A 16,388-nucleotide genomic window follows, 5' to 3' on the forward strand; every position below is an offset into this window, starting at 1 on the left:
ACAACTGCGTTTAATCATCTACGAACGTGTGCACTTTCCCATGCTCTCTTTTTAGTTTTTAAGTGTCAGCAACAGTGTGCGGGAAGCAAACCATGTTTATTTTTGATGATTTGGATAACAGGCCCTTCGGTGGCCTATTAGCACATGACGTCATCATTTAATGAACACATCAACAGCAACGCGTGCGTGCAATATGTATAGACAATGATTTACACAGTAGTAATAGTGGACGTTCACGTGAGTCCTATAGAAACGGGTCGAATAGGCCTCTCCCTGTTTGCAAACAATGTGACGTCACTGTGCCTGGGCGGTGCATCGGCATCGACATCATCGCGCCCACCAAGTTTCTCTCTGGTTGGCAAGAGACTCCATTTCGGTTAGGCTTCTACGCGGAGAACACATGGAGCTGTCGGAGTATGTGCAGTCGCTGCCCGAAATTGCGCGCCAGCGTTAAGCCGAAAAGCTGGAAGTTCGTGGCAACCAGTATCCTGACCCGTACACCATTTCGGTGTGGAATAATGACCCGAAGTGTTGGCCAAACGTTCGGTTTGGGGACATATACGTGTACCTCGTTCACACGCCTGGCCCGTACAGTGCCGAGGCGATGAGGTCCTACCGATCGCTGAAAGCGTACGGCCTTGCCATGGAAGGACACGTGCACAAAGTACTTATTTCCGACTTGAGCATGGAGTGCTGTTTCCTGAAAGCAGAAGTGACGCCGTCGCAGAGGACGACCGCCAAGCCCTACGAGACATGGGCTCTTGTTTGTGGAGACGGCAGCGTCCACACGGCGCATTGTACGTGCATGGCTGGGTGAGTTGGCTTTTTTATGAACATATCTTGCTTGCTATTTACGCTCAGTTATGAGCATTCATTCCTGTCATCTCGATAAGTTTGCATCTGCAACGCGTACAGCGCCGTGTTGGCCTATCGCGTTCGCATCGATGGAGCTTTCCAGCAAGCTGGAGGTTCAGGTCCAGCGAATCAAGCAACATAAATTATAGTGCATGTGTTATGACCGGCAACTATGCTTGTTGGATTACGTTGTAGCTCAGTGTGGTTTGAGCAGTGTCGACAGCGAAAATAATCAAACGATCGCTATCATATTGCGGCACATGTGCGCTCGCGCCATCGATAGGAAAGCAGCGACTGTGTGCTGGCACATACGTCAACTGCGCGTTTGTTTTGGCTTGCCTATCTGAAAAGTGTAGGGCATTGCACGGATGCCTTGCTGTAACATCGATTCTAAACCGTTAGTGAAGCAATTCGAAAAGCCTGCAGTGATAATTCTGAAATTTTCTTCTGTGGAGCCCAATTCGAATTTCCTATTTTCCTTTAGACAAGTGGTCATGGTTTTCTTTGTAAAAATTGCTATGAATGCACAATTTGTTGTTTCCTTGCAGACTTGGAGAAGTCTGCGCACATGTGGCAGCACTGCTTTTTAAGGTGGAGCTGCTCGTTTCGTCTGGGTTTGCGAGGTCCACAACATCCCAGCTTTGCGAGTGGAACAACAAGTTTCGAGAGAGTGTAAGCCACTTTGTTGTTTTCGTTTCTATTATTTTTTTTCAGTCTGGAAGGAATTTTAAACAAAATCGGCCTTTATGTTTGTATGTGATAAAATAAGTACCGTAAAAACACGAATATTGGTCGTACTTTTTTTCAAAATATTGTGGCAAAATGTCGACCCCCGTCTTATATACCGGTCATTTTTTACGGGTTTATACCAGTTTCTTTCATTTTTTTAGATTTTTAAAGTTTCCTATATTCCTTTTTTATCAGCAATGTTATGCACACGTGCACTAGCAGAAGTTTTTAATGGCACATATGTGCATTTTTTCACCATACAAAGTGCATGTAATAAAACTAAATTCGCATATAAATCCTTAATATAATCTTTCCCCACAAAATTCAGATTGTCACACGATTGTCAATCCAGACGAAACAGTTGGTGTCAGATCCCCAAGAAAAAGCAGAAATTCCTATTTCCCTACAGTTTCAATAATGCATCTTGAAGAAATTATATGTAGGACTGTTTTCTCGCAGCACATTCCCACATGTAAATACAGTAGTGAACAAAAAGATATATTTGGCATTTAGGACCTGTGAGTTAATGTGCTCGGTGCATTATGCCAGATGGAGAGCCTAGGGCCTTGCAACATGCACAGCCATGGTACTTTCTTCGCACCGCATAGCCTACCTGCCGTGTGCATAATTTGCGTATTCCAAGAATGTATTACAATGAAGCCGTAGTATCAACCAGTAGTGAAAATATGCGAGCGCTGGTGAGGTACATTTAAGTGACAGGTGGATAGGGTGGCTGAGCAAAAGGTTTGGCATGCTGCTACACGTTTATTAGATAACAAAAAGTTTAGGAAGGGGGCAGCAGTGAGCATTGTGGAATCAATGCCGTGGGAAGTGGAGCTTTATGGCACCTTTAATAACACTCTATCCATCTCAGTGGTGCAGCCAGAAGGAGAGTTCGATAACATTTTGCTTATTGATAGTGCCAGTACCATAAAACTCTTTTGTTGATACCATGGTGCTCACTGTTGCCCTTTCACGAGCTTTTGTGCGAGTGGATGCATGTGCATTTTCTTTTCTCTCGTCATTTGATCTTGTTATATATTAAACTTGAGTAGTAGCATGCCAAATCTGTTGCTTGGCTATTCTATCCATCATTAAAATGTACCTCGCAAGCGCTAACATATTTTCACTACTGGTTAATACTACAGTTTCCTTGTAATACGTTCTTAGAATACGCAAATAATGCACACGGCAGGCGGGCTGTGCGGTGTGAATAAAGTGCCATGGCAGTACCTGTTGCAGGGACTAATTCCCTAGGCTAGCGATCTAGCATACCACAGCACCAACATGCTGAGCACATTACATCATGTATTTTTTACTACTGCATGTTAAACTGTTCCAGGAAGCTCCTGTAATATATAAAAGTAATATAGCAAGATATTTTTGGAGGTGACACTATGGTCAGGTTTGGCACAGACAGTGTTTGGTATCTGCCTTGTAATCAACGAGAGACTTGGTGTCTGTTTCTTTTTAGGGTTATGCATTGTGTGGTAAAATACAGATGTATACACTGTCGTTGTGAAGTAACATTTCTTGTAAGTTTGAGCATCCGTTTCAGTGCCCTTGTAGTATTAGCACTGCTGTTACTTATTTAGCCGTCTTTACCTTTGTTATACTTCTCTGCAGTCATTTCATTTGCCAAGTTTATAGCAGCAGTGATGTAACATTTCTTGTACAATTAATTGCCCAGGTGGAGCCTACACGGGTTCGAGACTTGAACATTGTCAAACACCGGCACGGCAAGGTTTCCAAGGGAGTGAATAGGAAGCGCAGTGCTGCACAAGCCCCAAAGGCAAAGTTTCCAGGAATTCTTGACTCCCTTTATTCTGTTCTTCCGAATGCAGCTGTGTTTACAGCATTCTCAAAGTATGCCACACTTGGTGAAGAAACAGACAGCGCTGATGAAGGCGAGATTGCTACAGAACTGCCAGAAAGCTTGTACGAAATGTATGACAAGACATGGGAAACCCTGAATCAATCTGCCAGAGAAGAGAAAATTGATTCATTATTGAAGATGCGGATGAGCCACAGCGATGTCGCACAAATAGAAGAGAAAACGAGAGTGCAACGGAAGTGCCTACTCTGGTTTCAACAAAGATGTGGGCGGATAACGGGATCAGTCTTCAGCAAAGTTGTTAAATGTAAGAGCGAGAGTTCTGCAGCACGCCTAGCTGGCAATATTGCCCAGTCTCCTCTAGTGCTCTATGAAACTCGTCACAGAAAGACTGTTGCTATGAAACATGGAATAGAGCACGAGGAGACTGCAAGGCAGCAGTATGTTCAGTACCAGAGGCAACATCACATGGATTTTAAATGTAGAGACGCCGGCCTGTTTATTTGCGAGGAATTTCAGTTTATTGCAGCCAGTCCAGATGGCATTGTTGAGTGCAGTTGCTGTGGCCGTGGAGTTCTCGAAATTAAATGCCCATATAAGTACAGAGACGTGCCCATCAATGAAATCAGTGAGAAAGGTTTCTACCTAGATGAAAATCGTCGCCTGAAAGATAGTCATGAATATATGTTTCAGGTTCAAGCTGAAATGGCTTCTGCAAATGTCAATTATTGCGATTTTGTGTGTTGGTCGAAGAAAGGATTCATCGTTCTGCGCATATTAAGGGACCGTGATTTCCTTGCAAAACACATGTCAGTGCTAAAAACATTCTTGAGGCAGGCCGTGCTTCCTCAGCTGCTGTCAAGGAAGAGCACGCAAAATGTGTAGCTCCCTGCAGAAGTGGATTGCCAGATGGATTTCCGATGTCCAAAATGAACACAAGCTCTGAAAAGTTACATTCAGCTGGGTCAAGATCCTGCAAGCATCTCAATTTCCAAACCAGAAGATAACATTCAAGGGGCTGAGATACATAGGAGGCTGAATTACAAGAATGTGGCAACTGCTTCGGCAGCTCAGCCGTTATGAAGAGAAAAGGCCCTTGTCAGGGCCACCCAAAATATTGCTGGCAGGCATGAGATTCACGCACCCGTCTGTTTCCCTCTAATAAATCAAAAGTGTTCACCAGCATGATTACAATGTAAATTTAAGAGAAATAGAAGAAAAACAATCAGAGTTTTGAGCACAGTGAGCATCAAAATTATCATTGCAAAGCACAGCTAGATTGTGTTTACATGCCAACAGGAAAAATTGCATGCTTCCCCTGTTTTTTCACTTTCAAAAGTGTTTACAAAGTGTCTACTACATTGTAAAATTTTGATGGGGAATAGAATCAATGAATAGTTCCCACGAAAGAAACTGTTGTATTTCCACAAATTTAAGAACTTGTGTTCCTTACAGCATGCCATCAGTTAATCCAGCTTAGCATACACATTAACAACTTCAAAAACAATTAGGATGCTATTAACAAATCCGTGTGTTGTGCTGTCATCTGCTACCACAGGTGCACTTTCTCTACATTAACCCTCCATGTCTGGTCCTCGGCGTTAGTGATAGAAGTAAATACTTCGCAGCATGTTAGCACAGCAATTTTCATTTGATGAGCATTGGTGCAATGCAGTTTGTGCTCTTCTCAGACGCATGTATGGAAACATCCACAGTTGAGTAAAAATTGGAATGTGCATGTTCATAATGCTCATGCTAGCAGCATCAAGTGCAATGTAAACTGTGGATCACTACTGTGCCTAAAGTGAAAATGTGCCTGTTGGCATTGTGCCACTATTGTCTACAATCAGTGCATACCAAAAACATGTTGCTGCAGTTCTCGGCCACTAGCTTGAGAGACAAAATAGCGCCAAGTGTGGCGATGTCTTTGTAAAACATACTGTACGCAAAAATAGAAACAAAATGGCAATAAGCAAAGTACAAACTTGGAATTTAAAGGCTACATAAACTTGACATTTTCATAGCGCTGTTGCAAATAATCCATGAAGCATATATACCGATAGCCTATGAACACAGCATCACAGGTAAATCATGACAACAATATGTGATGCTTGGAGTCTGAGGGATGAATTCATTTGCCTGTTAATCATTAATGCTCTGGAGTGCTTGCGATTCAGCTTGGGAAATCGGCTAATGGCATGCCAATGGGGTTCAACCAGCAGTTGGCACCGCTAAGGAAAAACCAGTTGTGCTGGTGGAAACTCAACCTGGAGCCTACACTACTCTGCAGGGGCTCAATGCAAAAGGTGGTGATCCAGATTGAAGCACACGCGGCACCATCAGGCTGCAAGCATGAAACTTTATTGAAGAACAACATGTACATGAAACGACAGGCAGCCAATGTTGATATTGCTCAGTGAAGGTTAGGCCTAGTGGAGTCTAGTTTGTGCACCCGCTACCGGCACACATGAACTGAAAAGTAAGCAGTTAGGATAAAGGGAACTGTTTTTATAGTTTAGTTCTGGCCTTAGCGATTTGAAATCAAATACTCTTCGGACAGCGCTGTGCTGAGTCACCGTTCCCGAAGGCTGCCAATCGCATTCGCTGCATAGATAGGTGGGTCTGTATGTTATGCAGACACATTTATTAGTTCCAAAGATGCACTGTTTACCGCTACATGAAACGGTAAACAAGACACGGTGCACACAGTACAGCAGCAGAAACAAACTCCTCGCTCAGTTGCCTACACTGTCGGCGATGGCACCCACATTTTTGCAAGAGAACTACACGACCTATCAAAGAGCTCTTGTGTGAGCATAGTTTTCTCTAATAAATGAAACGCTCAAAGTTTAACTATGATGAAAGAAAAGTGAGAATCGGGTATAACAATCTAATATATATGTATCTGGTTCACAGTCGCCGTTGTTTAAGGGGCTCGACTGCACATATTGACTCGTCTCAGGGTAGACCAATGTGGCTCATTTGCACAGATATATGGTTTGCTACATTTTGACACTATTTCATATCAGTGATCCACAATATCTGAAGCTAACAACGATCTGTGGCTATAGATGTCGATGTAAACAAATGCACTGCTTAGATAAATTTAATATAGAAGGTTGCACTCAAAGGCTCTTCAAATATATGAAATGTCTAAAGAATGTGTAGAGGAATACAAAAAGCGAGCTGCAACTGCAGAAATCGTCAACAAATTCCAAGACAGCCGTGTCAACAGACGGAACTCGGTGTACTTTTATCGGGTGCACTGTTAACACAACAGTGCAATCAGGCCTGAAATTCTCACCCAGTAGTCGGCGAGTGCTGCGTGGCTTCCAGGAACAGCATGCTGCCTCGGAGAAGCCATAAATCATAAGTGCTATTCGTGAGACGCACAATTGAAGCACACTCAACATAGGCACAGCTACACAAAACAGACAAAAGCTATGGTACCTTTCCAAAATGTTTCCAGCGGCAGAGGGCAGCAAAGGAAAATGAAAAAGGCCAATTACTTGTTCTCGACCAGTACACTGATATTTTGTCCTTGGGCACTGTTTCTAGAGTTACTGAAGGTTTCCTTGAGTAAGGCAAGTGCTATCCAGTCGACGTAAACCAATAGCTGTGGTTATCGCCGTCCTCTTTTCTGACCCTGATCTACTGGTGGGGCTGACATAAGATACTAACTAAACCGTGGCATCAGATTTGTAAGTGCTGCAATCAACAGCACAACATCATCTAAATAATCCTTCATAAAGTAAGGCACAGTGTTTTTTAGTATGTGGAATCTCTTCATGCGCCCAATTACTTGTTCGACTCTGATGCGCCGGCAAGAAATTTCCCTCGATGCTGTCACTTCAGCTTGGGAAAGCTGGTTTTTTCCCTTTAGTGTAGGCTGGGATCATAACCTTAACGCCTAGCACTGCCAGTTCTTCTGTGACATTAAAGCCCCGGTCTGCCATGACTTCATCGCCATAGTCGAGGTACTTGGTGAAATCTGTCTGGAGAACAAGCTGCTTATCACTAATTTTGCCGCCCCAGCACTCCGAAATATACGAGATTAGCCCATTAGGTGTGATCCCCACCAGTACCTTTATGGTGTTGGAGTTCTTGTACTGGGACCAGGTTGTGCTCTGTGCCGTTGAGGCACTTGCCCTTTCAAGGCGAATCTCTGTGCTGTCAATAATTACTCGAACGTGACGAAACCTCTGGCATTGAAATATTTTCGGTTGCCACGCGTGAAATGCCACATCGTCTGGCCACACAACGAGCCCTTTTAGCTCACTCACTAGTGTTGTGAGGGCACTTTCAAATATTGTTGACACATAATTTTTATTTATCTTAAAGAGATCCGCCAGAAAGCACAGGTGAATATCAAGGCGTAGCCTCATCAGCACGAGCAAAACCTGGTCTTCATGGCTCATCGTTTCCACAGAAGGGCAAGCAGTTCTATATACAGACACAACCCATGCAAATGTCTCCTTATTTGGCAGGCCTGTGTAGTATGCAACCTTTTCAGAGTGCCCGGCTATGGCAGCATAACCCCATGCAGCAGCAGCACCGTTCGCTTCTGAACTTCTTTTTGCTCGAAGGTCTCGAAGTTCATTTTCCATGATTAAATAGCGCTCCTGCAATGCATTATATGCTCGACATTTCTCCAGGTACTTCTCTTGCATGCGAGCCTGCAGGTTTCTTGAAAATCCACCCATGTGGTGTGATGGTGCAGGCAACTGTGCTTGTAACAATTGCATGCTCTCTGGCAAGTCGTTTGATGCCTCATCGTCTGAAAAAACAAGTTCACAATCAGTAGCCATTGGAGACTGTCAATATGCTCTATGTTGCTGATGAGAAACAGCTTTGAGAAATAAAGTGGCGCAAGCTGCTTGGTTAGCATGGTTAGTGCAGTTATTTGCAGGTTATTTGCATGGGGGCATTTGACATCAATGTGACCTGCGCAGCTGTGTGTGATAAAGAACAGTGAGAAGTAGGATTGCGAGAACAGTGATCTTGTTACGATAATGTCATCCATGAAGCCATCCTTAGTGCGTTAGAAGCAGTAGGACTTGGTTGTAAGATATATATGTGGGTGTGCAGCTACTTACAGAGATCATTCTATGGTGCACACAGAAAACGGCCCGACATCTGAGCATTACGGTAGCCGAGAAGTGCCTCAAGGCGGAGTGCTTAGCCCAACACGTTTCAATCTAAGCCTCATTGGATTAGTTGACAACCTGCTAAGCACCGTACGACTTTCCATCTATGCGGACGACATCTGCATTTGGGCATCAGGTGTAACACGACTTCAGCTTCGCGCTCGGCTTCAGAAGGCAGCCACAATGACATCTTGCTACCTTCGTCAACAAGGACTTGAAATTTCATGTGCAAAGTGCGCAATGCCACATTCACCAGGAAGCCGATGTCCGCTTACGGCATATCAATTAACGGACAACTTATACCGTACAGCAGAAGTCGCAGGTTCTTGGGTGTCGTAATTGACAGAGACCTGTCTTGGACTTCACACGTGAATTACGTGAAAAAGCGGCTGACTGCTATCTGTCACCTGTTGTTCCTTGCAGGAAAAAGTTGGGGAGTATCTATACACGGTATGTTACAGCTGTACGTGGTGTTGTTCGTTGGATTCCTGCGGTACAGCCTGCTTGCAATATCCAACACCTGCAAGACTAACTTGCGTACGATTCAGAGCATTCAAGCCCAATCCCTTAAGATATGTTTTGGCTTACGTGCACATCTATACCGATGGATCGACTACGTCGTCCAGTTCTGGTGGTGCGGTGGCTATACCAACGCGAGAAATAACACTGCGGTTCAAGACATCGCATCTCACGACCTCACAGCGGCAGAACTAACGGCTCTGCGTCGTGCACTGGAATTCATTGAGTCTGAAAGACCTGGAAAATGGGCTATGTTTTCCGGCTCAAAACCAGCATTGTGTATGCCGGTTTTGGTAATTTTTACCAGTGTTGGCATTGTGTATGCTCTGTGTTATATGTGCCGAAGGCAACGAGACACTTAATTGTGTTTCACTGCACATGTTCTTGCCTGAAATAAAACTGTACAGTGATTTGGTTTTTTGACTTTCCTTCATGGTTACAAATGTGCTATAACAATGCATGATATTCCAGACATACAAAGAGGTAACAAACACGCTGTATATATGCTACAAGCATAGAAAGGTTATCAAACCAATAATCGTAAAAGAAATGCACATTTCTACACAATGACTGAGCATGACATCATAGCTCACTACAAGTCAGCAACACACTATAGTGTTAAGTCAAGTAATTTAAAAAGGCTCTGAAACACATTTTCTTGAAACCTGAGCAACATGCTTTCTACCAACCAGCGTTTATTGCGCCGGTACTTCATGTGAGAAAGGGGAGGGAGTACTTGCAGTCGCATCGAAACATATGTCTCAAAATTTGGAGCGCACAAGCTTTTCAATGAATAGAAAAGTTGCAATGCTTATCAGGATTTTTGAAGGCTATGAATTGAAATGACAAATTAAATAGTCAAATGAAACTTGGTTATACCGCTGAGAAAGATAACCCAGTTGCTAACAAGTGGCCAAGCATTTCAATGTTGCTGTGATGCAACTCAAGCTATTTGTAAGCATATTTTACTGGAATCATGCACTGCAGGTGTAATGTGGCACCAGGGTGCAACCAGCAGCACACAAGCACAAAGTGTTAACGTAATTGCAAGGCTGGAAAGATGCACAATGAATTCCACTAAAAAATATTAGTGCGCGAATGACAGATGTAAAAGATGCCAGTATGAAGGGCAAGCATGCATAGTCACTTCAATTGTGAGGAAAAACTAAGTCAAATGTAGGGGAGTTGCACACAGTTGCTTTTAGTACAGTAGTCGGATTTTGCTGCAAGAATGCTATGTCATCATTGCAGAAAGCCTACACCTTCACGGACTACAAAATAAATAATATTGGGTGACATATAGCTGATCTGCGAAAACAAGCTCTTGTGCAGTACAACCACCCAAATAATATACATATACAATGCAAAGAGCAGTTATATGAGGCCTGCGTGGCATTTGTCATGTACATAGCAAAGTCGTCTAATGTAAAGCAACTACTGCTTACCAGTGCTGTCTGGTTCCATCTCGTCCTCTCCATCTGATGAACAAACAAGCAATAAATGAATTGATACCTCATTCAGCTCCAATAAGCTGTGTTATCTAGCAGCATCATAAGCACAATATCAGATGTCCTAAAACTGAAAAAAGCACACAAATTTTACAAGTGGCAAGACTTGCAGTAGGACATTTGTTTGCCTAGTGAAACCTACAGATAACAATTTTGTATATGGAGCTGTCTGGATTGGCACCTGAGGCAACAAAGTGCCATGTGTGAAAGCTGGGCCAGTGCTCAAGGCAAAAATCTCGGTTAAACGCAGGAAAATTGAGTTAACTCGTTCCAGCACGCCTACCGCACTCGACTGCTTCTACTAGAGTAAGTGGACGTTGCTGCAGCAATGCAATATGTCTTCCCCAGCAGAAATGTTGCAGCATTCTCTAGTGAATCGCAGATAATCGGAGTGACACTTCCCTGATCTGCGAAAAGCTGCATCTGTGAAGTCAAACCACACGCGTCACACACATAGAAGGCAAAGAGCAGTCATGTCAGGTCTGCGTGACATTTGTCATGGCTACACATAGCTAAAGGCTTTGATGAAAAACAATATATGGCTTACCAGTTGGATCCGGTTCGATGTCTCCCAAAAACAATGTTGATGCGACAGCATCTCCATCGGATTCTGCCAAAAAGAATTGTGATGCAATAAGTTCAAACGAGCTGCAAGAAGCTGCGCTGTGCAGCAGCAGTACAAACACTGCAACACACGTTAAAAATGAGACAGGAACACAAATTAAAAACAGCTGTCTCGCTTGTCATCAGGACCCGAGGCAACAAAGTGCCATGTGTGAAAGCTGGGCCAGTGCTCAAGGCAAAAATCTCGGTTAAATGCAGGAAAATTGAGTTAACTCGTTCCAGCATGCCTACCGCACTCGACTGCTTCTACTACAGTAAGTGGACGTTGCTGCAGCAATGCAATATTTCTTCCCCAGCAGAAATGTTGCAGCATTCTCTAGTGAATCGCAGATAATCGAGTGACACTTCCCTGATCTGCGAAAAGCTGCATACACGCGTCTCACACATAGAAGGCAAAGAGCAGTTAGGCGAGATCTGCGTGACATTTGTCATGGCTACACATAACAAATTTGAAACAACTACTGCTACATGCTTTCATCTATTTCTGTCTTGTTCTCACCTTCTGCTTCCGATGACAAAAAAACGTATGCGATAATTTTCTTTGAGTTGCATGTACCTTCGTTATGCAGTAGCAGTATAAGCATTTCCCAAAATGAGAAAACACAAAATTGAACCAATGTGACTGACTCCGTGTGGCTTGTCCTCAGTTTTCTGAAAACTATGGCTAGCATTTCTGAATAGAAAGCAATTAACTTACCTGCTTCAGCGTTCGCCTTGTCTCGGCTGGCATAAGCAGCATAGGCTGCTACAACGCATCCTGTGTGGGCCGCTGATCCGTGGTTAGAAGCTGCAAAAGTGCATCAGTGAGCTGAATCGATGGATAACCTTTGGCGGTAACGGAGTCTTTGAACCATTGCCAACAGGGCGTACCTAACGTTCTATCATTGACAGGAAACACTTTTGACAGCGCTGTAATGTCGAATTCTTGCGCGTCATTAAATCATCATAAGCTGTCACGTTGCCAAGACAGAAACATCTAGATCGCTTGACCACCGCAGCAAACGATATGTATGCAGTTGCGAGACTGGGGATGTTATAAACACCACACGCCGTCATGCCTGCGAGGAGCCGCACATGTCGCGAATATTTGATGATGCCAGTCTTTCGATGTCTCATAGGTCCCGCGAATAACAAACTTTAGATTTCATAAATGGGGGAAAAATGCCGCGTTATTTTATGTAGCGTGAGAGAATGCATTCCTTTAGGGCTGAGTGATAACCCGCCGCATACTTCAGCAGAGGGCACGCGAAATGTGAGCATTGCCGGCCTGCAGCTCGCCGCAACTGTACGACTTCGCAACCGCCACTTACCCGAACAACGTTTCCGCTTCAACGTCCGTTCGTATCTGTCGCATTTCTTTTCTTCAGCTTCGCGGTTAGCCTTCTTGAAGGCAAAAACGTTAGGTGCCCAGTCCGGGTGGTTCGGGAATGGAGACGGAGCGCCTGAGTTGATAAGATATAAATGCAGGGCACTGTAACAGTTGCACGAATGTAACAGTAGCGTGCCTAAAAGCTCTACGTAACAAGAGAATCTCACTTACCAGTGATGAAATGTAGGCCGCAAATCCTGCTGCTGTCCGAGGGCTGCCATTTTTCTCGGCGCACAGCTTGCACCCATGCCTTGCGACGAGTGTTTTCTTTCGGAAAACGAAAAAAACCGACGCCGCTGCCTTTCGCCGCGCTCTTGGTGCATCCAACAGCGCAACAACTAACCACCATGCTAAACGTGGTAGATAGACGGCCGCAAAACAAAGCAACACCAGCGTAAAGTTGCGCTCGCGCAGACCCACTACACACGGAGCACTGAAATGTTTTGCCAACCAGCCGTAAACTACAACCACCCACGTGCGCGTAAGGGTCATGTGACATGACGTCATTCGTTCTGTGTGACGTACCCCAGGAGAGGTCTATTCCTAATGCTAACAGCCCCTCCGTGATAGTTCGGATTGGAAGGCCCAGCGCCCTTTTAACAGTTTTACGGATCAGTACATTCAACTTCTCCCTTTCAGCAGCGAGCCAATTACGTAAAGACGCAACATAATGAACATGGCTCATGAGAAAGGCATGAAAGAGTCATCATCATCATCGTCGAAGAAGATTGCCCTCCCTCATGCCTCCTCTCCTGTTAGAAACTCTGATAATGAGGCGAAGCGTAGCAGCAGTATGTTGCTCTAATCTACGTAGAGTTTCCGTGTCATGTCCGTTCGCTGAGATGAACATACCCAATATTCGGATACAGGTAACCTTGGGAATTGTATCCCCACTAGCACTCAATAATGTGACATCCACCTCCTCCGGGGGGACCCAGTCCTTGGGTCGCCGTCCCTTTCTGGTGGGCTTGTATATTAATAGCTCCGATTTACTACTTGAAAGCTTTAAGGACATACGACTGATGTTCCTTTCGACCATGTTGACCGCCTCCTACAATCTGTCCTCAAGGTGCCCTACGGCACCACGCCATGTTCATTATGTTGCGTCTTTACATAATTGGCTCGCTGCTGAAAGGGAGAAATACTACGACCGCGGACCCAAACCGTGATGTCATCTGCGTAGAGTGCACTTTCCAATCCCTCGAGTTCGTCCAGTTCCCGAGGAAGGCGACCCATGCCATTATTGAAAAGAAGCGGGGAGACGACTGCCCCCTGAGGGGTTCCATGCGAACCTAATTCGTAGCTGACTTCAGCTCCCCCAACCTAAGAGTGGCTGTTCGCTCAGTGAGAAAAGCCGCAGCAAAATGATAAAGCCGCGCACCCAGGTTCATGTCGTTTATGGATTCCAATATGTGGGTATGCGATATGTGGTCAAATGCCTTAGCCAGATCGAGAGCAAGTATAGCCCTGGCATCGCGAGTGCTATCGTCAAAGATATGAGATTTAAGCAGAAGCATCGCATCCTGCGTTGAGAGATGCGGACGGAAACCCACCATATTCGGAGGGAGGAGACCCTCGTCTTCGATAAACGCAGATAATCTGTTATTGACAACGTGCTCATAGACCTTTCCAACACAAGATGTAAGTGAGATGGGGCGGAGGCTGTCAAGGCTCGGCTTTTTGCACGGCTTAGGGATGAGGACCACCTCCGCATGTCTCCATTCCTCGGGGAAAGTGCCATTGGCCCAGTGGTGGTTAAAAAGGTCGGTGAGAAAGTCAATCGGAGCATCATCAAGGTTTCTCAGTGTCGTGTTAGTTACCTGGTCAGTCCCGGGTGCCGACCTGCCATTGAGATCCATTAGCGCCGTTCGACCTTCAGCTGTGGTAATATTCTCACCAGCTTGGATTGCGTCCGCCCGCTATAGAGGAGGGGCCGCGAAGGGGAGGGGGGGGATCCACTCTTCTAAACGGCAAATATTTGCCTGCAAGCATGTTGCAAACTTCCTTTTCTGAGCTGTCTCTGAGAGGCCGCGCTGACTATACGGTCAACCACCCTGTGCTCACTACTCTTGCTTTTTTCGGGTCCCATCAGATGTTTAAGTAAGTTCCATTTCCCCCCAACACGCATTTGCCCATCTACCATGTTGCACGTCTCCTCCCCTCGCGCTTCTCTCGAGCTGCACGAGTAAGTCTCGATCTCCCTGTTGTGAATTTCAGCGACCCTTCGCCTTAACCGCCTATTGAGCTTATTCTGTTTCCAGCGCTCCTTAAGGCCATTTCTGGCCTCAAAGAGGTGGGCAAGTTTGCTATCCATGCTCCCGATCTCTGGCGGCGTCTCTACGACCTCTGTGGCCCTCTTAACGTCCCTGGATAAGTTTTGTTTCCAATCCGCAAAATTCTCCCAGCAGCCCCCATCTTTACGAATATCGCGGAAAATATCCCAGTCTATCATAATGTGTTTCCTGCTGCCAGCGACAGTTGCCAAGAGCGTAGTTTCGAGTATATAATGGTCGCTACCTAAGTCTTCACATAAATTAGTCCACTCGCAGTGATCCTGAAAATTTGTAAAAGTTAAGTCAGGTGTGGTGTGCCTACAAACTGAGTTGCCAGTTCGCGACGGATAACGGGGATCAGTCAACATAACCATGCCCAAGTCATGTGTGCTCTTGTAAAGTGAGTCACCCTTCCTAGTAGTTTTTGGATACCCCCACGCAGTGTGTGGTGCGTTGAAATCTCCACACACCAAAAGCGGAATGCCACCGCGGTTGGCGAGCCTCATAGCCTTTGAAATAAGTGCGCAAAAACGGTCCTGCGAACGTTTCGGGGAACTGTAAACATGTAAAATTAGCAACCCCTTGAGCACTCGCCTCCCCGGGAGAAGTTCAGTGCACTGATATTCCGATTTAAATCGCTTGTCGAGATCGTGATGTACAAGAGCCGAAATTTGCTTTGAAACGGATACCGCTATCCCCCTGCCGTCATCCTGTCTCTGGCAGAAAGTCTCATACCCAGACAGGGTAATCCCCTCTATCTCCTGCAGCAACAGGGACATGCAGCTTGTCTTCTCTAGCTCTAATAAACTGGCACAACGCCGCCTTTTTTCTTTGAAACCACCAGCAGTTCCACTGCCACACGCGGAGTGCCGGGTGCTGCTTATTTCGCCCCGCCGTTTTTACTGCCAGATTTTGAGTTTCCGTCTGCCCCAACCTTAGACTGTGGCGAAGGAAGAAGTGGCGTCCGGCCTTCCTCATTTAGTGTAATAACTCGGACCTTATCGGCCCTAGCCTCCAATGTTCTAAGTCGCTTACCGTGATCAGCGCTATGCTTCTTGAGCTCGCCTACATGTACTCGAAGCTTTTGGAGTATGCTCGTGATCTCAAATAATGACTTTTCCATGGTCTCTCGAAACGATTCGAAACCGTCCTTGCCTGAAACCGCTACATCACCCAACGCTTTGCGTTTACGACCTACCGGTCCTTCCGAAGTCTCCATAGCAACAGGAGCCGGCTTATTAGTTGCCTCCAAAGCTTTCCTGAGCGTTCCTATCTCCTCTTTAAGTGCCATTACCATCTCTTTTAGAAGAGAATTCTCCTCTCTGATCTGTTTAAGTTCCTCACTGCCCGGCTGCCCTGTAGGACTACCCCCACTTAGCTGCTGTGTTTTCACACCACCAGCCTTCTGCGCCCATGTTGCTTGCGGCGGGAGATGACCAGGCCCTGAGGTGGATCGTGACCCAGGGCCAGCCGACTCCGAGCGAGGAGTAGCGCACTGGCTCCGCCGTTGGTCTCCCCGCTCCTCGATGG

The 16,388-nt window shown here is 45.5% G+C and overlaps 2 protein-coding genes across 2 annotated transcripts; one reads left to right on the forward strand and one right to left on the reverse strand.

Moving 5' to 3' along the window:
* The first annotated feature begins 945 nt into the window (after positions 1 to 945).
* Positions 946 to 8,061, forward strand: LOC125941938 (uncharacterized). The gene is made up of 2 exons (XM_049659817.1): positions 946 to 1,527; positions 3,275 to 8,061. Exons 1-2 carry the CDS (start codon positions 1,378 to 1,380, stop codon positions 4,301 to 4,303), a joined length of 1,179 nt encoding a protein of 392 aa, XP_049515774.1. The 5' UTR covers positions 946 to 1,377; the 3' UTR covers positions 4,304 to 8,061.
* LOC125941939 (uncharacterized) lies at positions 7,270 to 13,093 on the reverse strand. Its single transcript, XM_049659818.1, has 7 exons — positions 12,757 to 13,093; positions 12,527 to 12,658; positions 11,914 to 12,003; positions 11,140 to 11,202; positions 10,530 to 10,562; positions 7,956 to 8,195; positions 7,270 to 7,409 (listed from the first exon to the last, which is right to left on the reverse strand). Exons 1-7 carry the CDS (start codon positions 13,082 to 13,084, stop codon positions 7,270 to 7,272), a joined length of 1,026 nt encoding a protein of 341 aa, XP_049515775.1. The 5' UTR covers positions 13,085 to 13,093.
* Between the last annotated feature and the right edge of the window lie 3,295 nt (positions 13,094 to 16,388).

Source organism: Dermacentor silvarum, unplaced genomic scaffold (assembly GCF_013339745.2).
Source record: "Dermacentor silvarum isolate Dsil-2018 unplaced genomic scaffold, BIME_Dsil_1.4 Seq654, whole genome shotgun sequence".
Lineage (NCBI taxonomy): Eukaryota > Metazoa > Arthropoda > Arachnida > Ixodida > Ixodidae > Dermacentor > Dermacentor silvarum.

Coding starts and splice junctions, on each gene's coding strand:
- LOC125941939 (XM_049659818.1), bottom strand. CDS start 13,084: ATGTCACATGACCCTTACGCGCACGTGGGTGGTTGTAGTTTACGGCTG. Junction 11,203..11,913: donor CAAGGCGAACGCTGAAGCAG/GTAAGTTAATTG, acceptor TCTTTTTGGCAG/AATCCGATGGAGATGCTGTC. Junction 7,410..7,955: donor CGGTGCTGCTGCTGCATGGG/GTTATGCTGCCA, acceptor TTCTCCAGACAG/ATTTCACCAAGTACCTCGAC.
- LOC125941938 (XM_049659817.1), top strand. CDS start 1,378: ATGCACAATTTGTTGTTTCCTTGCAGACTTGGAGAAGTCTGCGCACAT. Junction 1,528..3,274: donor ACAACAAGTTTCGAGAGAGT/GTAAGCCACTTT, acceptor TTAATTGCCCAG/GTGGAGCCTACACGGGTTCG.